The 27648-nt window shown below is 41.8% G+C and overlaps 2 protein-coding genes and 1 pseudogene across 2 annotated transcripts in view; 1 reads left to right on the forward strand and 2 right to left on the reverse strand.

Moving 5' to 3' along the window:
- LOC127632538 (guanine nucleotide-binding protein G(I)/G(S)/G(T) subunit beta-1-like) overlaps nt 1-27648 on the reverse strand; it is a 285363-nt gene that overhangs the window by 215176 nt on the left and 42539 nt on the right. The window lies entirely within an intron of this gene.
- On the forward strand, nt 8359-18795 carry LOC127632525 (GTPase IMAP family member 8-like). The gene is made up of 7 exons (XM_052111146.1): nt 8359-8469; nt 8547-8659; nt 11089-11763; nt 11868-12686; nt 12764-12826; nt 12949-13059; nt 18238-18795. Exons 2-7 carry the CDS (start codon nt 8572-8574, stop codon nt 18402-18404), a joined length of 1923 nt encoding a protein of 640 aa, XP_051967106.1. The 5' UTR covers nt 8359-8469; nt 8547-8571; the 3' UTR covers nt 18405-18795.
- Nucleotides 22952-26983, reverse strand: LOC127632437 (uncharacterized protein K02A2.6-like; annotated as a pseudogene).

Raw genomic sequence — 27648 nt, forward strand, 5'->3', positions numbered from 1 at the left:
TAAAAGCAGTGGCACAATTAGAGCAGGACACAGGTGTCTCGAGAGGCGTTTTTAAAGTCGTTTATTCTTTCTTAATACAGCATCTAAAAACACACCGCTCCAGCAAGAGCTGCTGAAAAAATGCAAAATGTGGCAATCCATGAGACAACATATTAGGCAACTGCTGTAAATTGTTAATTATTTGTGGAGTGGTAGTGCTGTATTGGACTAAAGCACATAACTGGTAATCAGAAGGTCGCTGGTTCGATCCCCACAGCCACCACCATTGTGTCCTTGAGCAAGACACTTAATCCAGGTTGCTCTGGGGGGATTGTCATTGTAATAAGTGCACTGTAAGTTGCTTTGGATAAAAGCATCTGCCAAATGGATAAATGTACATTTGTAATTTTTTCTCTTTTTTAAATCTTTCAAATATTTCAGTTTTAATCAGATTACTTACGATATATGTTTGGTATGTCTTTGAGTGTTTTTGGAAGATATGGAGAAGGGGAGGGTTGTGAAATTGCACACAGACCTGATACCTGTCATTAGCCAGGTGAAGATGGAGCGGTCAAAACCAGCATTTGACCACTGGATGTACAGATAATTAAAATTTTAAGGCATGAGGGGTGTAATTTATACACTTTACCTTAAGATTACATACACATGAACACGTAATGTATTACATTCCAAATTAGGTTTCAAGAAATAACAATTAATATTTTTTCATACATTTGTTCTCTTGGTTTTCGTTTATGTTCATTTATACATAAAACATTGTTCATTGCTATTTCATGTTAGTTCTTAATGATGTTGCAGTACAATTTTTTTATGTTAAATTGTATTAGTGTATGTAGACATTTACATATACCATGATTCAATTGCTCACTTCTACATTGTGTCTAGTAAAGCGACATTAGGGGTCTTTCTTGAAAGCCTCGTTTACCTCTGAATTTGACCACGGAAAATACATCACAGGGGTTTACCGTGAGATCTGACTCCTGTGGAGCACCTCTCCCAGCACAGAGTCATTAGAACTCGTAGTGCATCTGGTCGGGAATTCCTCTGCAGTCAAGAACCAAAGGGCTAGGGAGGAAGAACATCCTAGGACCTGAGAGAACATGGGACGAGACCAACTCAACCCTGAGATTGAAGAGTCTCGTGAAGGTATTGGGTGTTGCCCAGCCCGCTGCTCTGCATATGTCTGCTAGGGAGGTGCTGTTGGCCAGTGCCCATAAGGATGCCACACTTCTCACTGAGTGTGCTCGAACCTGCAAGGGGGCGGGCACGGCCTGGGTGTGATAGGCCAAAGCGATGGCGTCAACGAACCAGTGGGCAAGCCTCTGTTTGGAGACAGCATTCCCTTTCCGCTGTCCGCCAAAGCAGAGCTGCTCAGAATGTCTAAAGCTCTGCGTGCGGTCCACATAGGTACACAAAGCACGTACCGGACACGCGACGAAAAGGCTGAGACTGCCTCCTCCCAGGGCAGCGCTTGCAGGTTCACTACCTGGTCCCTGAAGGGAGTTGTAGGAACCTTGGGCACGTAGCCCGGTCGAGTTCTTAGGATGGCGTGAGCATCTGCCGGACCGAACTCTAGGCAAGTGTCGCTGACAGAGAACATTTGCAGGTCCCCAACCCTCTTGATGGAAGCGAGCGCGATCAGGAGGGCTGTCTATAAGTAGAGAGCTCTGAGCTCGACTGATTCTAACGGCTCGAAAGGGGGTCTCTGAAGGCCTGAAAGGACCAGGGAGAGATCCCATGAGGGGAACAGGCATGGCCTGGGAGGGTTCAGCCTCCGGGCACCTCTAAGGAACCTGATGATCAGGTCGTGCTTCCCTATGGACTTGCCATCCACTCCATCATGGTGAGCTGAGTTAGCGGCTACATACACCTTCAAGGTGGAGGGCGACAGCCTCCCCTCCAACCTCTCCTGCAGAAATGAGAGCACTGACCCGAATGTGCATCTCTGCGGGTCTTCAGATCAGGAAGAACACAGTTTGTGAACAAGCGCCACTTCAGGATGTAAAGCTTCCTGGTAGAGGGAGCTCTATCTTGGTTGATCGTGTCTATGACAGCAGGTGGTAGGCCAGTTAGATCTTACACATCCCGTCCAGGGGCCAGATGTGGAGGTTCCAGGGGTCTGGGCGTGGATGCCAGAGGGTGCCCTGTCCCTGAGAAAGAAGATCCTTCCTCAGGGGGATCTGCCAGGGAGATGCTGTCTCGAGGAGTGTAAGATCCGAGAACCAAGTCCAGGTGGGCCAATGAGGGGCCACCAAAGTGACTTGTTCCTCTTCCTCCCTGACCTTGCACAGCACCTGTGCAAGTAGGCTCACTGGAGGAAATGCAAACTTGCACAGCCCCGGGGCCAGCTGTGTGCCAGAGCATCTGTCCCGAGGGAAGCCTCCACTAGGGAGTACCAGAGCGGGCAGTGGGAGGTTTCCTGGGAAGCGAACAGATCTACCTGTGCTTTGCCATACCATTACCAAATCAGCTGGACCACCTGGGGGTGGAGCCTTCACTCTCCGCTGGGCAAAACCTGTCGTGACAGCACGTCCGCCATTGTGTCCGCCGAGGAGATGGCAGGCGAGTTGTGACATACGACGAGAGCGCACACCGCCTTGATGATATATGTATGCTATCGCAGTGTTGCTGTCTGAATGGATCAAGACGTGCTTGCCCGGAGTAGTGGGGCCCCGTCCAGGAGCCGGCGGCTGGGTGCCCGTTGCACGCGGTGCCCCAACCCATTTAGGAGGCATCTATGGCAACCATGACACGCCGGGAAACCTGCTCTAAGGGGACTCCTATCCGCAGAAAATAGAGGTCTGTCCAGGGGTTGAGAGTCTGGTGACAAGAGGGGTGATGAACACACGGTATGTGCCATGGCGCCATGCCCATCTCGGGACTCGAGTCTGAAGTCAGTGCTAAAGCGGTCTCATATGCATCAGCCCGAGTGGCGTGACAGCCGCAGAGGATGCCATATGCCCCAGGACCACTGGAAGGAACTGCTATGCCTAGTTTGAACAACGTGAGGCGTTTCAGCACGGACTGTGCGCGCTCGTTCGTGAGATGCACTAACATTGAGACTGAGTCTAACTCCGTGCTGAGAAAAGAGATGCTCTGAACCGGGGCGAGCTTGCAGGTCCAAGATTGGTCGTAGCTCACTGCCTTTTTTTGGGTACGAGTCAACGAGCGTGCTGGGGGACGGGTGGTCCGCTGGGATTTATTATTAAATAAAAATCTCACTGTTATATTCTATTACATTAATACTTCTAAAGCTACTCAAGTTCTCAGCCAAACGTAGTGAGTGGTTTTCTCGTTTCCTTGTTATTGTTGTTTGATTAATAGCCTTTACATTACATAACCTACTTGCTGATCAACTGAATCAGTTGATCAGCAGGAGAGCGAGATAAAGGGGAGCTAGAGATGCCAGTTCGGGAGAGAGAGAGATGCACATGGCAGCGGGAGGGTGAGGTAAAGGGAGGCGGAGACGCCAGTTCGGTAGAGAGAGAGATGTGCGTGGCAGAGGGAGAGTGAGATAAAGGGGAGCCGGAAATGCCAGTTCGGGAGAAAGAGAGAGATGCACTTGGCAGCGGGAGAGCTAGATAAAGGGGAGCTGGAGAAGCCAGTTTGGGAGAGAGAGAGATGCACGCGTCAGCGGAAGAGCGAGATAAATGGGAGCCGGAGACGCCAGTTCAGTAGATAGAGAGATGCACATGGCAGCGGGAGGGTGAGATAAAGGGGAGCTGGAGATGCCAGTTCAGTAGATAGAGAGATGCATGTGCCAGCGGGAGAGCTACATAAAGGGGAGCCGGAGATGCCAGTTTGGGAGAGAGAGACACATGCGGCAACGGGAGAGAGAGATAAAGAGGAGCTATAGACAGCAGTTTGAGAGAGAGAGAGAGAGAGAGAGAGAGAGACAGATGCGGCAGAGCGATATAAAGAGGAGCCAGAGACACCAGTTCGAGAGAGAGAGAGAGAGTTAGAGAGACATATGTGGCAGCAGGAGGGCGAGATAAAGGTGAGCTAGAGACGCCAGTTCGGTAGAGAGAGAGAGATACTCGCATGGTAGCGGGAGAGTGAGATAAAGGGGAGCTGGAGACACCAGTTTGAAAGAGAGAGATGCACGTGGCTGCACGAGAGTGAGATAAAGGGGAGCCTGAGATACCAGTTTGTGTGAGAGAGAGAGAGAGAGAGAGATGCACGTGCATGCTCTCTCCCAAACTGGCATCTCCGGCTCCCCTTTATCTCACTCTCCCGCTGATCAGCTGATTCAATGCCAGCCGTGCATGGTCTGGCCATGCCCTCCTCCTCGTCACAATGTGTTTTAAAGTTAATAAAGTATTATTTGTTTGTACCGCTATATCTATGTGCTTCTACAGTAATATCACATAAAGTATCTTATGACCTGCTACAAAGGGTTCTAAATAAACCATATACATTTTATGACAAAAGTTTATAAAAGAAGGATAACCCTGGTAAACCCACTGAAGAAAAACGACTAGTAAGATTTACTTAATTTTTATTTTGCAAGTTTTTTTGCACACAGTTTTTCTTACATATTTTATGGTATAAAATGTATTTAAACTTACTTTAAATCGACAGCTCTAAAATATATATGGTATAAATTATTTTAGAAATGTTATTTTATTTAACAATACAATTGTGCATTTATAAATCATGTATTTGATGCATATGTTGCATGCCCCGTTTATTGGGCCGGGCTGACAGATGAGAATAAACCTGTTAAAACAGGACAGAATGAAGAGACGGGAGAAACAGGTCTGTAGCTGTAATCGGTTTACTACGCATTTGAAAGTAACATCACTAAAGGTTGTGTGAACATGTTTTTTTCACTAGTAATGTTCTTATCTCAGTTTTATGCATGAATGCACACAGCTCTGCTATTATCACATGCACACAGCAACTCAGGCTGGCATACGTTCTTCAATAGATAACTTTTATAAAGGATATAAACCTAGATATGGCAAAAGTTATCTAAATAAAAATAGACAGAATTTAGAAGCCAATTAAATATCCAACATTGGCCGAGAAATATTTCATAAAGACCGTTAGTCTGTTTGTTCTTGGCCTGATTCAATTATTTATTTGCAAAAACTCCTGGCTTCAAAAATAAGGCATTATGACCTTAAAACTGAGGGCCACAGAGGGGTGATTGATGAAAGCAACAGTCCAAAACTATTTTACTTTCTGTCTGCTGTGGTGTAGTTACCAGAATAACTTCAGGATTCTCGTCTTATGTACCAGCTCTTTATAGTACAACTGCACAACTCTTCATAACTCTCTTCCTCTGCACTCTGTATTCTATATATATATATATACACACAGTGCACAGCACCATCTAGTGTTACGTATACTTCAATACACAACATCTGCACAACTGTATTTTGTGGCAGGGGCGATTCTAGGGTCAGAGCTTTAGGGGTGCTGAGCACCCAATGAGCCCCACTGCCACCACCCACCCTCTTTTCACACAAAAATATGTCTATTGAAAAATAACTTTATCATTTTAACATTGGTTCAACTAACTCCAAAATCCAGATTTTGTTTCTTTTTTTTTTTTTTAGACCTTTTCAGAGCACCAGCTTAATAGTGAGAGTTCACACAGACAGCCCCCTGTAACAAACACAAAACCTTCTTCACTCAGCTGGTTTTCCTGACCGTTAACTCCATGTGCCTCCTTTTGTATCAACAGTCATCAGATTGGTTAGATTAGATTCAACTTTATTGTCATTGAACAAAGTAACAGGTACTTGGACAACAAAATGTAATTCATCTTCTGTATTATTTACAAAAAATGGTTCTTGAAAGGCTCTTTTTTTGTGTGCCAAACTGAGTATGAGGGTATTGAGACAGCTTTAACTGTTTAGGACCAGTGTCCTTATCCCCTAAGTCTGAACAGCTCTCTTCTGTCTCTGCTGCTTTGGCTTGGTGGTCTCTATGTTGCACTCCCTCTGTCTCTTCATTTCTTTCACTAGTCAATTCCCTCTCATCCCTTATGGACTCTCCCTGTTGTTTCCCTCCTCCTTTATTATGAAAAAATGTGGTGTAAAATAATGTTACAAAAAGTAAATGTAATATAGGCTACTTAATGCCTATAAGTTAGTATAGGAGTATGAGTAGTTACTGTTTTGCTTGCCACTATTCACTATATGTCAATTTATTGTTGTTGTTTCCTCACCTGGTTCTTCCTGCATGCTCTCCCTTTCCCTTTCTCCTTCTCCATCTCCCTCTCTTTCCCTTGGCACTGATAATCATACACAAATATATTGTAGGCAGGAGAGTTGAGGTCAGTTTATCATGTCACAAAAATTTTATGGAGACCATTTACAGATTCTAAGGATATGATCAAAAGCCACACAGAGACGGGTCATTTTAAATGTCTTTATTATTATTATTATTATTATTGGGCTTAGAAACTTTTTTAAATCACAAATTCCTTTCACAAGAGAAGCTGTATTCTCCATTGTGGGTTTGAAATAAATAAAAAAAATAAAAGCAGGGGACCATTGCCTAGATAAGTCATTTGATACAACAACAGATAGCTGGTAATTATGGACTGTCCCTAGTCTCTCACCTAAATCTGTCTTTTTTCTTTTAAAGAACTGTTGTATGTCCATTGCTCACTGGCAGGCCACACACACACACACACACACACACACACACGAGAGAGAGAGAGAGAGAGAGAGTAATGCTAGGAGTTAAGCCTGGTTCAGGTTAAATCCTCTGTGTGTGAGGAATGAATAAATACAGCAAAAGAAAAACATTAAACTTTCTTTTATTGTCTAGTTTGATAGTCAGCCACAACTGAAAAATAACAGATATAAATCTAGGAATGAATAACAATTCATTTAAAAAGCCACAGTGAGTGTTTTCACACATACTGGTGTATACAGTGATATGTTTGTTTTACTCTGGTCCAAACGCCAGGGCTTCATGTTTCCATGACGACTGACCAGAAAAGACGCACGTGATGTCCTGTGCTACTCCACAGCGGCGGCGACCCGCTGGACTAAAATAGTCCGAAAATAAACACTTATTATAGGTGTACCATGTTGATTCAGGATACTGACTCCAGTACTCACCGATATGGTTTCGGAATCGGAACAACTCTAGGTAAAAGGAAAGAAGTGTGAGACACAGCTTTGGAGCAACTTAGTTGATTCACAACACTACATAACGGGTTCTCACGCTGCGTGTGTTTCGCGCTGGATGACGGTTGTGCTGAGCGGTGCAGGTACAGAGGAGAAGTAGAAGAAGAGAAGAGGATGATACCATTTGCTAAGCGGGGGTGTTTTCATTTTCATCCTTAACACATACATTTTAAACCACAAACTACGGAGTATGTTTTGGACATTATTTAACCTTGTCAAAGACGAACACAAATTTTAGAATAACAACATTTCTTACTCCAAGTTTTAGGGGTGCTGAGCTCCTTCTTAAAAAGGGGCTAGACTCGCCCTTGTTTTGTGGTATTCTTGTGAATTTCTCCTGGTCAGATAATTACAAAGTTACAATTTTCTAATTTTTTTCTCTTCAACCTTTGGAGAAAAAAGGACAAAAACGTAACATGGATGAACTCAGTTCTATTAAACAATGTGGTGAGATCTCAAATCCAGTTGTTAAGGACCATTTAATTAATTTTGAAAATTAATTGATCTTACATTAGATATGTAGTGTTTACTTGTCACTTAATAGTATTCAGCTAATCTTTCTAAGCTAAATGAACAGTAATGGTTGTTTACCCTGTAAGTTTCCTTTATTTTTGTTATTTATATATTTTTGTATTTTATTATGAAAATAAATGTGGCCTCTGAATGTGAAAGGGTTTTTTAGAAGAAATATAAGTTTATTGTGAGGCCAATGTAGGACTGACATCAGTTTTGCCATTTTTTGAGCATGTAAGATTAAATTAGATTTGTTTAAATATCCACAAGTCACTAAAAAGCACTCAATTCAACTCATCTGTTTGTCTGATTTAGATATCAGGGTTGTTTTTCTGGGAATTCAGGGGTCGGAAGATCATCAACAGCCTCATAGGAGACAATTATTAGGAGACAGATTCTCTGCAGGTCTCATTCATCCGCAGCAGCAGGAGGAGGTGGAAAGGCACACAACCCGTCTGGAGCAGAGAGGAACATGGTTCGTGTTTCATAAATGTGCGTGGAACTTGTTTTTGTGGTGGAAAAACAAAGTAAGCTGAAGTAGTTTCAGTAACTACATTATATGAAAACTAGCTGACTAGATTTAGAATTTTAAGTTCCTATTTTCTGTGGTTTGAATTGAGAGTCTCAAGACTAAAAGAGTCACATGTTTCACTATCAGCAGCAATAAAGTTCTTGTTTTGTGGAAATTCTTGACGCACAACAGTATTTTTGTTAGTCTTGTAGCTTTCTACAGGTCTGATTGTTTTGGAATGTTATCATTTTAGTTTTCCCCCTTTCAACAAGAGAAAACAGGAGGAGCAGTTTGGTAAGCTCTCAAATGCTGTTACAAACTACATCTGGGAATCATATAATTATATCGCTAAAAATGTAACTTTTCTGCAGCTGACTGATTTTAAGTCAGTGACTTATGATGCCGCCGAAACGAACAAATCCTTTGAGGGCTTACAAGCGAAAGGCTAAACAGACAGGCAAAGAAAGTGCAGCTCGTGATGCAGGTATGTGAGTTGTCATCATCTATTTTGGAGTGATTGTAATGTATTCTAAAAATAAACTGGGCCCTGTTCTGTCGATCAGCATCATTTTGGGATATATCATTTACTGGTTTATTCTGAGTTCAAAAGAGCGTGAGCGCCGTTGACGCGTCGAGACTGTCAAACACTTTGAATTTGCATTCACAATGACATTGCGTCAGAAGCTGACTAGCTAAATACTAAAGTAAAAGTAAAGAAATGTGTATTCAAAGTCAAAGAGCAAACACACTAGAGCATTTTTAATGTTTCAAAAAAAGTACCTCAACTGTCTGCATATCTTTTAAATTCCACTTTACATTACTGCTTTAACATAACACTTCATTTTATTTTTCATAAATACTGTTGTTATATTTACTGAAATATAAACATACAATTTTATGAAGAAATGAACTATTCTTTCTGCTTAGTAGTTTGTCTCTTTCATTTCTACAAGCAGTTGATTTGTGTATATAGTCCATATTTAAGGTATGGCACTACACTACTAATAAGACTATCTAGTCTATATTGGTTCAATAGGAGGAAATCCTGTCCATTCCCAGCTAGGACAAAAATGAAAGACACTGATATTCATTTACTGAAGTGGTGTCCAGGAAGTGTTCATCTATAATTATTTGTTGACAATGTAATGTTGTCTTGTATTTAGTTATTTATTTTTAAATTTTACTGTATAGAGTAGGCAAAACTGTTCGTTATCCCAATTAGTGGGTGAGTGGGTGAGCCTCCCTCGGCTCCTCCTCCTGAGCCTCCCTTGGCTCTGCCTCCAGAGCCTTCCACGGCTCCGCCTCCTGAGCCTCCCTCAGCTCCGCCTCCTGAGACTTCTAAGATGTCGCCTCCTAAGCCTCCCACGGCTCCGCCTCCAGAGCCTACCACGGCTCCGTCTCCTGAGCCTCCTACAGCTCCGCCTCCTGAGCCTCCCATGGCTCCGCCTACCACGGTTCCACCTCCTGAGCCTTCCATGACTCCACCTGCCATGGCTCGGCCCCCAGAATTCTCCATGACTCCGCCTACCACGGCCCTGTCTCCGGAACCTTCTACGGCTCTGCCTCCTGAGCCTTCCATGGCTCTGCCACCTGAGTCTCCCACGGCTCCGCCCTCGGAGTTCTCCATGGCTGAGGCCCTGAGGCCGACTCCCAGACCTCCTGAACCTGTCCTGTGGCCGACTCCCAGACCTCCTGAACCTGTCCTGTGGCCGACTCCCAGGCCTCCTGAACTTGTCCTGTGGCCAACTTCCAGGCCTCCAGACCCAGACCCTACCCTGCGGCCGGCTCCCAGGCCTCCTGAACCTGTCCTTGCCATGTGGCTGCCTCCCAGGCCTCCTGAACATGTCCCTGTCCTGTGGCCACCTCCCAGGCCCCCGGACCCAGACCCTGTCCTGTGGCCACCTCCCAGGCCTCCTGACCCTGTCCCCGTCTTGTGGCCCTCTTGAACTGCCTGTCTGCCCCTTGTGCCCCCGAGGACTGCCTGCTTGCCCTTTGTGCCCCCTTGGATTGCCTGTCTGCTCCTTGTGCCCCCGAGGACTGCCTGCTTGCCCTTTGTGCCCCAGAGGACTGCCTGCTTGCCCTTTGTGCCCCCCTTGGACTGCCTGCTTTCCCTTTGTGCCCCCCTTGGACCAGCTGTTGGCCCCTTGTGCCCCCTTGGACTGTTTGTTTGCCCCTTGTGCCCTCCTTGGTCTGCCTGCCCCCCCTCCCCCTTCACTCCTTGGATGATTTTGTTTTTGTGGGTATTTTTCTTTTTTTCCTTTTAGGAGCGTCTGGAATCCGCTCCTTAGAGGGGAGTTATATCACTATCCCCTGTTGTCTGCCCCGTGTTTCACTCGTCACCTGTCATAAACTACAATTCCCATAATTCCCGGCACTCATCACTGCCAGCACTCAGTCATTGTTTTCACCTGTATGTCGTTTAGTCCTCATTACTCCTGTGTATTTACACACTGCTGTTCCTCCATTCCTTGTCGATCGTTGAATGTAGATGTTTGAATGTTATCTTTGTCCTCTGTGGATGTTTCCCTGTCCTGTGTTCTTCTTGGATTTCTTTTCGTGTTTTTGTTTTGTTTTCCCATCGTGGACGTTTTATTTGTTCCAGTCTTGTTTGTCTTCATCATTGTTTCAATAAAACCATACTTAGATCCTCACCCCTCATCTTCCTACGTCTGCCTTCATAACACAATGTTATAAGTTTTCCATTAAATGTTAATTAAGAAAAAAAAGAGAAGTGTATCTCAGGAAGTTTATTTACATGATGTGAAACTTGTATCCTGAAGTTAGAGTTAGGACCACAAAAATATATACTTGTTTTGTACTTTTTCAAGATTTTAAGTGGTTAAATTTGTCTAAATAACTATAAATCACAAAAACCACTCCTTTCAACTCCTTTCATCTTTTTGTCTGTTTTAGATCTCAGGGTTGTTTTTTTGGGATTTCAGGGGTTGGACAAGACTTTCATCATCAACAGCCTGATAGGAGACAATAAGGTTGAATATAACAGATCTCATGTCATGTCTGTGAGGCGAGACGGTCAAGTGAATGGACGGACAGTCACTTTTGTTGACACTCCAGGCTGGTTTAGAGAGTTCAAGTTGACAGACACAACAACATTTCTGAAACAGGAACTTGTGTGCAGTGTCTTCAAGTGTCCTCCAGGACCTCATGTTTTTCTGCTGGTTATTGATCTCAGTTTGCCTTTTACTCAAGAACACAGAATCAGCATTGAGGAACATCTGAATCTATTTGGAGAGAGAATCTGGTCACACATCATAGTGCTCTTTACACAAACTGTTTCACTGAAAGACGAATCCATTGAGCAGCACTTACAGAGTCAAGGAGAAGATCTGAAACAGATCATACAGAGATGTGGAGGAAGATATCAAGTATTTGATATTGAATATAAAGGAAATGGAGTTGAAGAACTGCTTGTGAAGATTGATGGTGTTGTGACTGTAAATGATGGCAAACACTTTGAATCTGGTGATGAAAAACTTGAGGTGCAGAAAAAGAGAGAAGATATCCAAGAGAGAGCAAAATCCAGACAAACGATGGTGCAGGAAAAAACAGAACTGCTGAAAGAAATAAGTAAGCCACAGACATATGTGTATTGCAAATATACAAATAACTATGCAACTATGTTTTTCTTTGAAACCTCTAACAAAATCCTAATATTATTATATTTCTACAAGGAGCTGTATCTCTGCTCGCAGAACTGAGAATTGTCCTGTTGGGGTGGATCGTTTCTGGAAAGAGTTCAACAGGAAACACTATCTTCAATGAAAAAATATTCAAGAAAGGAAAAACAAAACAGTGCACAAGTCATTCTGGCGATGTGGATGGCAGAAATATAACAGTGTTGGACACACCAGGCTGTTGGAAGTATTTCTCAACAAAATTCAATCCAGAGTTTGTACGGACTGCAATCCTGGAGTGTGAAGGTCTAGCAGAACGTGTGAAATATCCCAATGCCATGATCTTGACGATTCCTGCAGACACGTCATTTAAGAATGAACAAAAACGGGTCATTGAAGAGTACATGGCCATTTTCGGGGAGGACGTCTGGAGACACACCATAGTGTTGTTCACATGGGGCAACAGATACCCAGACATCTCAATCGAGGAGCACATTGAGAGTGAAGGAGATGCCCTCCAGTGGCTGATTGAGAAATGTGGGAACAGATATCACGTCTTTGACAACACAGACATGAAGAATCGCGCTCAAGTCACAGAGCTGCTCCAGAAGATTGATCAGATGGTGGCAGAAAACTGTTTGTTCCGTCTCGACACTCATTGTGATGCAGAAATGAATCTTCATGAGACCGACACACAAGAAGATCTGGATTCAGAGGAGGAAATAAGTCTGGACCCACAGCATGTGCTGAAATTACTAAATGAGGAGTTGAACAACAGATTCAAGGGAATTAAAAATACAATAAAAGAAAAATTGGTGGATTTCTCTGAATATGATGAATGTGCAAGTCAGAGAAGTTTGCCAAAACCTCCAGATTGTAAGTCATTAATCTCAAAATGAGCTGCAGGTTATCTGTCTTATTTCAATATCAGTAATATTGTGTTTAATTTACAGTTAAAGAGGATGAATCAAATAACCCTTCTGAAACACAGATCAGCAAACATCAACAGGAGATCAGTAAGTAGTGTTCAAGTAGAGTGCTTTAAAACACATTTCCATTTATCTGATTTTAGTTTCAAGAGTCGTATTTGTTCCTCTTGTCCTCTGATATCAATAATACGTTACTCTTTCATTGCAAGAGCCAGTTGATGAAAAACTCATGAATAAGATCAAGAGAGAAGGAAGCAGATGGGAATGTATAATAATGGAAGGGTTCTGGAGGATTTTGCAGACATCTAAAGCATCAAGTGGTGAGTCACTGAACTGGCAGCAAAGATATGTTCTTACACAATGATAACTGAATGGGCATAGGCAAGGCAAGTTTATTTATATAGCACATTTCATACACAATGGTAATTCAAAGTGCTTTACATAGAAGAGATTAAAATAAGAATACAAAAAATAAGAATAATTGAAACAGTTTAGAATATAAAATAAAATAAAATACAGTATAAACAGTCGGACACACAGTGGCACAGTGCTCATTCGGTAAATGCACAGCTAAACAGATGTGTTTTGAGTCTGGATTTGAATGTGACTACTGTAGGAGCACATCTGATCTCTTCTGGAAGCTGGTTCCAGCTGCGGCTGGCATAATAGCTAAAAGCAGACTCTCCTTGCTTAGAATGATCTGTTGGGTTTATATTCAGTGAGCATATCTGCAATATATTGAGGTCCTAGCCCATTGAGTTATTTATATACCACTAATAATACTTTAAAATCAATCCTAAATGAAACTGGGAGCCAGTGTAAAGACCTGAGGACTGGTGTGATATGTTCATATTTTCTGGTTCTGCTCAGAATCCTGGCAGCAGCGTTCTGTATGAGCTGCAACTGTCTTATGGTCTTTTTGGGAAGGCTAGTGAGGAGTCCATTACAATAATCCACCCTGCTGGTGATGAAAGCATGCACAAGTTTCTCTAGGTCTTGACTGGAAACAAAGCATCTAATTCTTGCAATATTTTTCAGATGATAGTATGCTGATTTAGTTATTGCTTTGACATGACTACTGAAACTAAGGTCTGACTCTAGAGACACACCAAGATTCCTGACTTGATTTTTAGTTCCCCCTAGCGTCAAGGTATGCATTCACCTTGAGAACTTCATCTTTGTTTCCAAAGACAATGACTTCAGTTTTGTCTTTGTTTAACTGAAGAAAGTTTTGGCACATCCAACTGTTTAATTCATCAATGCATTGGCACAGGGAGTCAATGGGGCTGTAATCGTTAGGAGATAGGGCTAAGTAGATCTGTGTGTCGTCTGCATAGCTGTGGTAAGCAATTTGGTTCTTTCTCATTATTTGGCTCATTGGGAGCATATACAGGTTGAACAGGAGTGGCGCAAGAATTGAGCCTTGAGGGATGTCATGGACGCCCACTCAGACTTATGGTCTCCTATACTCACATAATAACCTCTCCTTCTAAGTATGACCTGAACCATTTTAGGACCATCCCAGAAAGCCCCACCCAGTTTTCCAGCCTGTCAAGAAGTATGTTGTGATAGACAGTGTCAAATGCAGCACTGAGGTCGAGTAGTACCAGTACTGATAATTTGCCTGTATCAGTATTTAAGCGAATATCGTTTATCATCTTTATGAGCGCTGTCTCTGTGCTGTGATGCGATCGGAAACCAGATTGAAAATTGTCAAAGTATCCATTTGAGTTCAAGAATTTGTTCAGCTGATTGAAGACAACTTTTTCAATGATCTTGCCTATGAAAGGAAGATTTGAGATTGGTCTATAGTTGCTTAATATGGTCTTATCCAGATTGCTCTTTTTAAAGAGGGGCTCGACAACTGCAGTTTTCAGGGAGTTTGGAAAACTCCCAGAGAGAAGTGAGGCATTTATCACTTCTAGGAGATCTGCTTCTAAACAGTTGAACACACTTTTGAAAAAAGATGTGGGAAGTGCATCAAGGGCGCAGGTTGATGTTTTAAGGTGCTGTACGGTTTCTTCCAAAATGTTGCCATCAATTTCTTTGAAATCAGACATAGTAACTACTTTCTCAGGTTGTGGTTTGATTTGTCTGACCCCAGCACAACTCAAGGATGTGCTGATCACCTTTCTGATATTATTGATTTTTTCAGAGAAGAAAGAAGCAAACTCACTGCACTTGCTGTCTGAGAGCATTTCTCTGGGAATCTGGCTTGGGGGGTTTGTCAGTCTCTCTACAGTCGCAAAAAGAGTGCGTGTGTTGTTTAAGTTGCTGTTTATAATATTCGAGAAGAAAGTCTGTCTAGCTTTGCCTAGTTCCATATTAAAAGCATGGATGCTGCCTTTGTAGATGTTATAATGGACTACAAGTTTTGTCTTCCGCCACATGCGCTCTGCTTTTCTGCATTGTCTTTTCATATATTGCACTGCTGTTGAGTTTCTCCAAGGTGCTTTTTGTCTGCCACTCTTCTTCCTGACTTTCACAGGAGCAATATCATCAATTACACTTTTAACTTTTGAGTTAAAAGAATCAAGGAAAAGAATCAAGGAGAAAATCAACAGAGTCAGCAGATATACTTGGTGTTAAAGATATAGCCTTCATAAATAGTACACTAGTGTTCTCAGTTAAGCATCTCTTCTTGACAGACACAGATCTAGCTTCAATGGCAGGAGAGATCAATTTTCATTTATTTCATTTATTGTTTATTTTTACAGGGACAATGCACAATTAAAAGTAATTGCACCAGAATTAGCTAATAGCTAGTTTACATCTGCTGTCCCTGGGCAGGTAAACAAATAAAATAACATACATACCCCACATAAAACATCACAATACATACATGTACAAAATATACAATTTAAAACCAGAATATAAAACAGATAATGTACAACACAGTCATTAGTGGTTGCAGATCTGTTGTGATAGTAGCCAGTACTTAAGCTTATTTTTAAAAATTAAGAAGCTATTGAGGCTTCAAATGTTTGTAGGTAGGGAATTCCACAACCCCACTACTCTAACTGAAAAAGCTTTTTGTCCAAAGGCTGTTTTTCTGTACTGCGGTACCAAATCTCCCCTGGCAGATGCTCTAGTCCTACCTGCACTACCATTATGGGAATCAATATATCAAAGAAAATACAGAAATGATCAGACAGTGCTACATCCTTAATAACAATCAATGAAATGTTTAGGCCCTTACTGATAAGTAAATCTAGAGTGTGTCCATGATTGTGTGTGGGTCCATGTACATTTGAGTCAGATCAAATGTTTTTAAAACAGTTTTGATTTCTTTTGTCATATTGTTTTCTGCATTATCTATGTGAATGTTAAAGTCTCCAGCAATGGCAAAACAGTCAAACTCTGAGGTAATTGTTGATAACAGTTCTGTAAAGTCCTCAGCAAAGGCTGGAGAGTATTTTGGAGGCCTTAGACTTTCTATCATGTAATCGAACAGCAATAGAGAAAGATACAGGCACACTGGGTTCCCGCTTGTTTTGTAAACATTTGAGAAAGTTACTGTTATCATAGCGGGGACCCGACACATATCACTGAGAGCTGGTATCAGTTGTTTTTGGTTCACCTCGAGCAGATGGAGGAATGTGTGAGCCCTGGCGTTGTGGCAGAGGTCGAAGAGCTCTCACAGGAGGAGGGGGAGAGCGAGCTGGGCCCGCAGGTGTTTGAGGGGCCTGACGTTTTTTGCTTGATATCTGGGGGCTTGCAGCAAAAGAGTGGGATAGTTTGGTTCCAACATACACCAGTTCTTCCATTTTCTCTGAGAAGCACAGATGTGGAGATGCTGGAGAGAGGGATAACGTGTCTGGTGAGAGGGGCTGTAATATGCTGTCCTGGTTTCCCTGGGTGTTTTCCAGAAAGTCGTCCTTGGGTGCTGAATCTTGGAGCAGTTCTAATATGTCACAGTCTGTCTGTGGTGAACTTTGTGGGCAGAGCTCAGCTGAGATTGTGTCCGTGAGCAGAAATGGTTGTGGCTGAGTGGTGTTATCATTGTCCTTGTGTGATTTGTCAACTGCATGTCCATTCAGGTGCTGAAGTGAAGCCCTGTGGTCATTCATACTGTGTCCAGGTGTGTGTGTGCCATTCAGATTGAGTGGATTGGCACACACTGCAGAAGGATGATTGAGGGAGAAGTAGATATTGTCCTTTAGCACTCTTGAACCAAGTTTGTTTCGGTGGTGGCCATCCTGTCGAAACAGTTGCCTCTGACTCCAGAAAAGATTGAAGTTGTCAATGAAGTTCACTCCTTTTATATTGCAGGTTTTTTGCAGCCATCTATTAAGCCCAAGCAACCGTGAAAACCTGTTTGTTCCTCTTGCTGGAAGTGGTCCACTGATGAATGTTTGAACTTTCAGTCTTTTAAGTGTTTCAAAAAGTTCATTGAAATCCTTCTTAAGGAGTTCTGACTGCTCTTTATGAATATCATTCTTCCCCACATGAATGATGAGTCGATTTGCAGTCTTATGTTTCATCAGAATGTTCTGAAGTTCCCTGTTTACATCCGAGGTTGTTGCTTGTGGAAGGCAGCATGTAGTTGTATCCCTGCTGCTAATGTTTCTGATTATGGAGTCACCCACTATCAGAGTCCTGGGCCCGGCTGCGCTCTGAGCTGAATGCCGCTGTCTGCTCGACCTTGAGCGCCAGGTGGCATCAGTGTTAGCTACTGGCTGATTCAGTCTGTGTTCGATCACATTCATCACGTTTGGGGATTCCTCATTCATTAATACCCCAAATCTGTTCTTAAGATGTATAGGCGGTGGTAGGAAACCAGTGTTTGCAATCCTTGTCAGAGCCGTATCTGGGGTAGAGGATGCTACTGCGGCAATATGAGATGCTCGTGACAATCTGATGTCTCGAGTGCCTTTTGGTCTCACTCCCTGTTTTTGCCATCGATTTGTAAGTCTATCGGTTTGTTTCTCTACACTCAGTATGGCCTGTCGAGGAGCACTAGATTCATGGGACTCACCGGCTGTATGCTGAGGGCGTCCATGACGAAGCTCTGTTGTGTGCTCCGTCTGGTTTGGTGGTCCTGTAAATAACTTTGTTTCAAGAACTGCAATCCTTTGTAAAATCTGTGGCAGTTAGTGCAGCATGTAGATTCCAGAAAAGGCATTTTCTCTTATCCTTTTGAATGTAGGCAGTTGTGTTTTCCCTTCCCTGGAATGAAAACTTTTAGTGGGAGGCTGGTCAGATAAAAGAATTCTGCTTTTTTTTTTTTTGTAGTAGTAGTCCAAGCTTTTGAGCACTGTGCTGATGTTTAAGTTAAAATTAGTTAAAATTAGTTGATAAAAGGAGATAAAATATGAAAATATAAAAGCGATAGAGCAAAGCGCGGAGCAGTAAGCAAGAGCGTCCAAACAGAAGCTGAGCAGGAAGTTAAACATAGAAAGCATAACTTTAATAACAGGGAAATTCAACTATTTATCAGGCCAAAATCCCATTCTCTGCCACTCATATATACTCTTTTGAATCCATAATATCTACAGATGAGAATGTGATCCAAATACCAGGGGCTGACGTGTGGAAGTGGCTTCAAAGATGTGAGGAATACAGCACATCTGGATATGAAACAATCTCCAATCTCAGTGATCCAGCAGAAGATCCACAGAATACAGACACATCAGAGGATAATACCTTCAAAATTCAGCATTAAATCACATTATCAATTGTTTAATCATAAAAAATATCCATGTCTTTGAAACTTTAGAAAGATTTACTATTAAAAATAGTAAATCTTTCTAAAGTTTCAAAGTATTTTGATTATTAATTTTTTTTAAAGCGCCTGTGGGTCAGTCTCCCACCACAGGATTTTAACTCTGTTCGTGGTGGAATTATTAATTGTTTTATCAATTTAATGTAATTTATTCATGTTTTGCTTTGATTTACTGGTTTTAGCAGAGTATTTGTATCTTCTAAGGAATGTTTTAATGTTCTCATTTTCTTATTTTTTATTTATTATATGTATTTTCATTTTAACTCTTGTTAAATATCATTTTCACTGTAAACCCTAATGTTGTAATTTCTGGAAAGTTTCACTCAGTAATTTTGCTCCCATTAAAAAAGTTTTATTCCAAAAGTAATTGTAATTATGAAGCACATGTATAAAATCATGAGCACTCACATGGGGTCAAGGTCAATTTATTTATAGAGTACATTTAAAAACAACAAGTGTGTACCAAAGTGCTGTACATGGGCAAATAATACAATCAATTAAGGGGGAAAAAAAATAAAAAATATATATATATATTGGCATTAAATACAATAAACAACACTGTATTAATTGATACAAAACTCAAATATCTTTCTTTAAAAAAAATGTTTTTACCTTAAAATCCACATATATAAGATTAAGTGTTAATAAACCAAATGATTGAGTGCAAAATTAAGGCTATGGGGAATACCCATAATCCCTTGCACTTGAATTATGTAATTATGTTTACTTTTTAAATGCCCCCATGTGTCCCTTTGACATAGTTGTTATTAAGAATTCAAAGAGGTTTTAGCTCTTTTGTTGTATTATCTACTTTATGTTGTTTTGTTGCAAAAGTCTTTTTTTTTGTGTGATGTCACTATCAGGGTCGTCTGTGTCTGCTTTGTGTTATAATGTAGGCTAATGTGTTATATTTTAAGATTGAAGGCCCTATATCATTCTGTAGATGTTCTTTTTTGTTTGTTTATGAACTTTCGGATGCCTTCGGACACCTTTATTTCACAAGAACATGTGCAGCATGGTTTTGGTGGGGCTTTAAAAAATAAGTAACTTGCGCTATCTTGACAACTACAACACACAACAACAATGGCAGTGGTGAGAGAAGAGCAGTAATGCAAACATCTGGCAATGGCATTGCTCTAAGCAATTGCAAAAAAAAAAAAAAAGTGACGTAGGTGGTTTGTTCATCTACTAAATGAAAGCAGAAGGCAAGATGATGAGACTGCCTTGTTCATTCATCAAATGCAGAACAGAGATGAGGGGGTGAATTATTCATACTTCAGGATGTGCGCCGCACGGTTTGACGCAGTCCTGGTTCTAGAATCAAATCACTGAGGGTGCTTCTGAAAATATCGAGGGTGCTCACTAATGTGTAAATAAATATGTAGGAAATGGCTCCTTATCTTCAACAATCTGAAAATAGTGCCACCAAACATGGTATTATCCACTGGGAAGTTTATGTTTTTTTACGCATCACCCGAGATTCAGCAAAAAATAAAATCAATCATTTCAAAACATTATCCAATACCATTTCAGAAATGCACTGACTTGGTATAACTATGTTATAGCATAAATCTATGAAAATGAAGAATAGTATTTTTGAATGAAGACAGATTTTTCCATTTGTCTTTTGATGTTGGCTGTTACAACTAACATGTGCTGAAATTTGAAAAAGAGTAAAGTGCTTGCTAGCTTTTATAACAGAAAACTTCAAAGGAGGAGACATCAAAATATGTACAGTTTATGGAAAATAATTAGTTATGTGGAAGGATGCAAAGTATGCCTGTCAATAGGGGCCATGGACTAGGGGACACATCACCTAAATTGGAGAGAAATAAAGATTAAAGGTTAAGTGCCTAATCTATCTTATCTAGCAGTACAGAATCAGGTATGATTTTAAATAAACTAGTCATTCTCCATAGTATTGCATGTTACATAAATAACTGACAAATGGCACAGAAATGTACAGTTAACATTCGTCATATAAGTCAACAACAAAAAGCTTTTTCTTACCATCATTCAGAACAGCTGCAGCCTCCTAGATCGACTAGGGTATTTTTCTAAGCACATCACCTTTAAGGGCTCTTCCTCACCTAGGTCACTCGGCAGCACTTAATAGGGTTTGTCGCCCGGGTGTGCAAGTTGTATCAGGCAGTGCGAGAGAGGTTGTAGGTCATCGGTAGGTGGTGTTGTTTGATAGCTTAATCGATGAGCATCTTGCATAGTGGTGGTTTGGGCTTTATTTAGCCAATTTCTTATATCCATAATAAGAATTATTCATCGTGCAACATGGATGATGAATATTTTAATGCTACTGTAAAACCCAGTCTCACAAAGTCAGTTAACGAGTTTCCTGAGCGGGACGCACCTAACAGTCAAGTGGAAAAATTAAAGAGATACGCACACTTATGCCCATCACGCTTGCAAACTGATGAGGACACGTATCAAATGGCATTATATATGGATAACAAGTGGATATCGGAGACATGGAAGCATGATGAAATTAAGATTCGGATCGGATTTGAAAGATATGAAAGTGTGTGCATCTGTCTGTGTGTCTATTGGCGGCGAAATCTGGTTTGCATATACGCTATTAATAATTTCATCTGAGGGTGCTTTTACATTTGTTTGAGGGTGCTTAGCATGCTCAAGCACCCCCGTAGAACCGGGCCTGACGACCTTCTGAAAAGAGTATCGCCTTTTATTAGAAAGGCTAAAACGCACAGGACATTTACTGTATTTCCACTGCCGAGATTATCAGTGATCCTCCATGTACTAGCCTGTGGCAATAGTATCCAGCTGCAGACCCGCAGCACCACCAGCGTCAGAACCTGAAGTGAGGGGCGGAGCTTACGTTCGAAACCGAGTAGCGCCACCTAACGTTTTGGAGAGTAATTTGCTTTTATTACAAACGAAACATACTTTATACGTATGTTATAATGATACATTAAGGTACAGTACAATAAGCATTTTAAAACATTGATCTTGTGTAATATCCGTTTCATTGTATTATGAGAGTTACTTCCTGATCATGATGGTGAAAAAAATGCTTGAAACTTATGGGCATTTTATATAAAATATACTTTATTTCACAAGAACATGTGCAGCATGCATTTTTCTTTATGTAAAATAAAACATGTCAAAAAACTAAAAAGAGAGAAAATTCAGCATAATTTTAAAAGAAACAATAAAAATATATACAACAAATGACCAATTCACCCCTAGGCCCATTTTATCATGACAATCCTGTATAAATTAAACTTAAAATGTATCAAATGAGGAATTCACTCTCAGGCCCGTTTTGTCCTTACATTCTTGCTAAAATAACTCCATGTCATCCCTGAACACAAAATGAAATAGAAAGGGCTCTCTGGAAGCTTCTGACTGTTCCAGGAGATTGTTGCGGGCCTTTTGCTTGTGGTCTTCATTCATTCGAAATGTCTCTACAAGAGATGAAAGCACCACACAATAATCTCAACGTAAAAAAAAAACCTCAACTATGAGGTAACATTAACTCACAAACAATGCATATAACAGAGGAACGTGGAACAAACACTTTAACACCTTCACAAGATGTCTTCAAAACGTCACCGCAAGGCTCATTTACAACACGGAAAAATGTATCGAACCATCCGTAGATTTGTTTTTTTAATACAGTAAAGTATGACAACATATTCAAGCTTCATTAAGCTGATAAAGTTATGCACAAATTAAATATTTAGCAGATAAACGCTGAACTAATATATGCGATAATTTTTCACAACATATTGTCAAAAACGTTACACAACTCACCATGCTCTCCGCCATGCTTGTCTCATTGTCAATAACTCCGCCCCTCACTTCAGGTTCTGGCGCTGGGGTTCTGAAACTGGGGATCTGAAACTGGTGGTGCTGCGGGTCTGCAGCTGGATATGTCTCGCCTGTGGAGCCATGCGACGAAGCGTGGCCAAAACAGCTCGCAGGTTAGTCATAGAGATGTGTGAGGCCTTTGCGTAGCTCTTAAAGAAAACCTTGCCGAGCCTGTCTGTAATATTCTTGCGTGCAGCTCACCATGAGACACAGAAGGAAATGTAAACTGTCTTTTATTCCACAGTTAACGAACACATGAACAAGGTAGTTAGCAACACAACTGCAACTCACTTTTCGTATTACAGCCTCTCTGGTAAAGTTGAATGTCTGACAGTAGAGCGCCCTCTGCTGGTCAAACTACACATAACACTTACAGTCACTACATCCCCTTCCCCCTGATACAACTAGTCCAAAATTAGATTAACCTTATCCATACCAGTAGTATTCTTATGTGTATCAGAATATAACAACACAGGATGTTTTCAAAATTATTTATTTATTTTTTTTTATATTTTTTTACCTATACATATATATATTTGAACATCTCACAGAACTGAGCTAGGGACTTTGGGTAGACTACCTCCATCCCAATGAGTTCCAGGGCGCATTCTTGCCCTGCGGCTGGGGAACTCACCACTACTCTAATTATAATCTTTCAGATAGCTGGGAGTCTTTTTAGTACGTGTAGACCTTCTCAACTCAGGTTTTTCCATTCCAAGGAAAGTTTCTGACAAAACCACTTCAGAAGTATCTCCCAGTTTTTGTTTTACATAACTTTCCTCAGTGAATGAGGAACCTGAGTCTTTTGTAGATGACATTGGAATGTCAACATCTGGCAATGAAGTGTCTAACAACTCAGATGTTGGTGCTACGGACGTTGCAACATGCCTTTCTCTCACATGATCAATATGTCGGCGCACTACTTGCCCACTTCCCAATGCTACTGTGCATGAGACAGGACCAGTCATTTTCTGAACAGTTCCTGGAATCCAAGTAGGACCCAAGCTGAAATTTTTAGTGTAAACTGGGTCACCCTCCACAAGATGTCTTTCTTTTGCATGTTGGTCATTGTACCATTTTTGTCTCAATTGCTTGTTACGCACTTGACTTTTAAAATCAGGATGAATGAGATCCAGTGTAGACCGCAGTTTCCTTCCACACAGCAGTTCAGCGGGTGATTTTCCAGTGGTAGATTGTGGCGTAATTCGGTAACTGAACAGAGCTCTTGCTATCTTTGTTTCAATGGAATCTCCAGCACTATTTTTCATCAGTGTTTTGAATGTTTGAACGGCCCTTTCGGCCAGACCATTGGAAGATGCATGGTAAGGTGCTGTGGTTACGTGTTTGATGCCATTTCTTTCCATAAATTCTTGGAATTCAGCACTGGTAAAACAACTGCCATTATCTGACACCACTACTTCTGGTATCCCATGTTGGCTAAAGGTTTGCCTTAAACACTGAATGGTAACTGTGGATGTAGACTTGTTCAATGGATAAGCCTCAATCCATTTTGAGTAGGCATCTACCAAGATCAAGAACATTATACCCATCCACGGGCCAGCGTAATCCATGTGAATCCTTCTCCACGGTTGCTCTGGCAACTCCCACGGATGCAGTGGCGCATTCGCCGGAGCATTTCTGTTCTCCTGACAGACTGCACACGATTTGACCAAGGCTTCCACCTCAGCATCCAAGTGTGGCCACCACATATAGCTTTGCGCCAGACCTTTCATCCTGGTAATTCCTGGATGGATTTGATGTAGCTGTCTTAGAAGAGCCGCATGGCCTGGAGGCGGAATCACTACACGGGCCCCCCATAACACACATCCTTCCTGTATGCTGAGTTCGTCCTGTTTTTTTACATACGGCTGAAAAGCTGGATCCTCCAACTTCTTGGGCCAACCTCTTAGAACATATTCCTGTACTCTTGCCAAAACAGCATCTTTGTCTGTCCATTTCCTCACTTGTTCTGCTTTTACTACAGGCACATCATTTTCTTCCAACAGCAACACTCTCTCTTCCTCCGCAGGAGTCTCCACTCCTTCTTCCATCAATGGCAGCCTGCTCAACGCGTCCGCATTCTGGTGCTCTTTACCAGCTCTGTACACAATGGTGTACTCGTATCCACACAGTGTGACTGCCCACCTCTGTATATGTGGGGATGCCATTTGTGGCACCTCTCTCATTTCGTTAAACAGCGATATCAGAGGTTTGTGATCTGTTACGATAGTGAACTGTCTGCCATACAAGTAAGTGTGGAATTTCTTTACCCCAAAAATGACAGCTAGACCCTCTTTATCTAATTGAGAATAGTTTTTTTCGGCTGCATTTAATGTTTGTGAAACAAAAAATATCGGTCTGTCTGTTCCATCTTCCAATTGATGAGACAGCACTGCACCAACTCCATAAGGAGAAGCATCACAAGCCAGGATGAGTGGTTTAGTGGAATCAGAGTGCACTAAGATGACAGACGACTGAAGAAGATTCTTTGACTTCACGAAAGCTTCTTGCTGCTTGCAGCCCCATGCCCATCTTTCATCTTTCCTCAGAAGTGCATGCAAGGGAGCCAACAATGTTGACGAGTTTGGTAGAAATTTGTGGTAATAGTTCAACAACCCTAAATAAGTCTTCAGTTCCTTCACATTTCGTGGTGTAGGAGCTTCTTTTACAGCTTGAACTTTTTCTGCCACCGGCTGTAATCCTGTGGCATTAATTTTGTGACCTAAATATACGACTTCCTCTCTCATAAACTCACACTTGCTCCTTTTCAGTCTCAGTCCACTCTTCCCTAGCCTACTCAGTACCTCATCTAAGTTACGCAGATGTTCTTCTTCATTAGACCCTGAGACTAAAATGTCATCCAGGTAAACTGTGACTTGTGTGATATTTTTCAGGATCCCTTCCATTGTGCGCTGGAAGATTGCTGGACTCGAAGCAACTCCAAATGGTAGCCTGTTGTAAGTATACAATCCCTTGTGCATGTTAATTGTAACATACTTCTTGGAATTTTCATCCAGCATTATCTGCTGATACGCATGGCTCATGTCCAGTTTAGAGAATTTTTCTCCACCTGCCAACTGAGCAAATAAATCTTCCACCTTGGGAATTGGATACTGCTCCACACTAGATGCTCGATTAACTGTGAGTTTGTAATCCCCACAGAACCATCAGGTTTTTTGACTGGAACAATGGGAGCTGCCCACTCTGCAAATTGTACTGGTTCAATGATTTTGTCATCCACCAGCCTCTGGAGTTCTCTCTCTACCAGTGGTCTAACAGCATAGGGCACTCGCCTCGGCTTGTAGAATCGGGGCTGGGCTTCGGGGTTGACATGAATCTTAGCTGTTGTGCCTATGAGTTGACCCAAATCTTCTTTGAACACCTCAGCGTGTCTCTTCAATATGTCAGCCAACTTAAGTACTGGTACATTTGCTACTTTATTTACCAGCCGAGGCAACAAACATAATTCCTGTAACCAACTTCATCCCAACATATTAGGCCCTGCCCCCTCCACCACAATCATGGCTAGTCTCTTCTCTATATTCTGGCTCTGCACTGGCACTGAAGCCATTCCCAGCACCTCCATTTTCTCACCGGTATACGTTTTCAGCTTCAGATGGCAAGGGCTCAATTCTGGCATCTCTGTTTTTTTCCACATCTTCGAATATTGCTCTTTGCTGATGATCGTTACTCCACAGCCTGTGTCAACTTCAAATTTCACCTCCATGCCATTCACTTTAATGGTTTGCATAATAGGAGCAACCCTAGGTAAGTTTTGAGATACACTGTATATCGTGTTAATGTCACTGGTGTCATCTATGTCACTCATCCCTTCCTCTCTCACAAGAAATGTCCTCCTACCTTTTCCTTTTTCCTTTTTCTCTCCTCTCTGCCCTTTGTGCGACGCTTTTTGGACCACAGCAGTTACTGTCTTAGTCTTGCATGCCCTCTTTATGTGTCCACGTCTTCCACATTTATGGCAAAGTTCATTAGCAAACCTGCATTCCGCTGGTGAATGTTGCCATTTACATCTGTAACATATTTGGTCTTTGTGCCATACCTTCTGCTCAGATGCGTACACTTTGTGTACTGCTGTTTTTCCTTTTATTGATCTCTCTGCCTGTCCAGTCTCCTCTGTCAGCAGTCCTTGCAGATCTTTTATATTTTTGTTTGCAGATTCCATAGCTTGACATATATGAAGCGCTTTGTCAAATGTCAATTCCACTTCAGCCAGCAGCCGTCTTTGCTTTCGATCGTCATTCACTCCACACACGAGTCAGTCTCGCAGCATTTGTGGCAGTGTGGCCCCATACTCACAGTGCTGTGCTAATTTTTTTAACTCAGCCACAAAGTCAGCTACAGTCTCTCCATTTTTCCGTGTTCGTGAGTTAAACTTGAATCTTTGTACAATCTCACCTATCTTAGGGTTGTAATGAGCTTTGAGTACATTTATCAATTCCTCATACGTTTTTTCCCTTGGTTTTTCAGGACACAGTAAACTTCTTAGTAGACTGTATGTGGTTGCACCAACTCCACTTAACAACACAGCTTTTTTTTTTATCTGCATTCTCAATTCCATTTGCTTGGAAAAAATAATCCATCATTTCGCTGTATTCCTCCCAGAATTGTGACTCACTATCAAACGGACTCACCGTTCCTACTAGTGCAGCCATTTCTGCTTGTCAACTCGCACTGTCGCCGTTCTGTACACGCTTTCGCACAAACTTCGCCAGGAATCACACAGCAGAGCTGAACCATTTTAATCCTCATCGCCAATTATGTCATATTCTTGCGTGCAGCTCACCATGAGACACAGAAGGAAATGTAAACTGTCTTTTATTCCACAGTTAACGAACACATGAACAAGGTAGTTAGCAACACAACTGCAACTCACTTTTCGTATTACAGCCTCTCTGGTAAAGTTGAATGTCTGACTGTAGAGCGCCCTCTGCTGGTCAAACTACACATAACACTTACATTCACTACACTGTCCAAATTCCTGGAGCCGCTGAGCCTGTCCAATTCCCTACAGCTGTTGATGGCAAATTTTCCCAGCATTGCCCTCGAGGCTGGACTACATAAAAACAGCAGGGCAGGGCAAGTTTATACAGGTGTGCAGCCGTCTTTGCATTCGATCGTCATTCACTCCAGACTTTGGCTGTGTCTTGTTTGGAAGGCTGCATCCTCCGGAGGTCGCATTTGTCGGCCGCATACGTCATCGAGGCTGTCTCCTAAAACAAATGACGCCAATTTGCCCGTAAATATGATGTTCAAACACAAGGAATGTTAATTCCCAAGTTGAAGTACCTCAGTAGATGGGTGCAATGTATACACTATG

The sequence above is a fragment of the Xyrauchen texanus genome, chromosome 39 (genome assembly GCF_025860055.1).
Source record: "Xyrauchen texanus isolate HMW12.3.18 chromosome 39, RBS_HiC_50CHRs, whole genome shotgun sequence".
Taxonomy (NCBI): Eukaryota; Metazoa; Chordata; class Actinopteri; order Cypriniformes; family Catostomidae; genus Xyrauchen; species Xyrauchen texanus.

Excerpts from the sequence above, each read along its gene's own strand:
- LOC127632525 (XM_052111146.1), top strand. The coding sequence starts at position 8,572 with ATGATGCCGCCGAAACGAACAAATCCTTTGAGGGCTTACAAGCGAAAG. Across the intron at positions 11,764-11,867 it reads AGAACTGCTGAAAGAAATAA|GAGCTGTATCTCTGCTCGCA; the intron begins GTAAGCCACAGA and ends TATTTCTACAAG. Across the intron at positions 12,827-12,948 it reads CAAACATCAACAGGAGATCA|AGCCAGTTGATGAAAAACTC; the intron begins GTAAGTAGTGTT and ends TTTCATTGCAAG.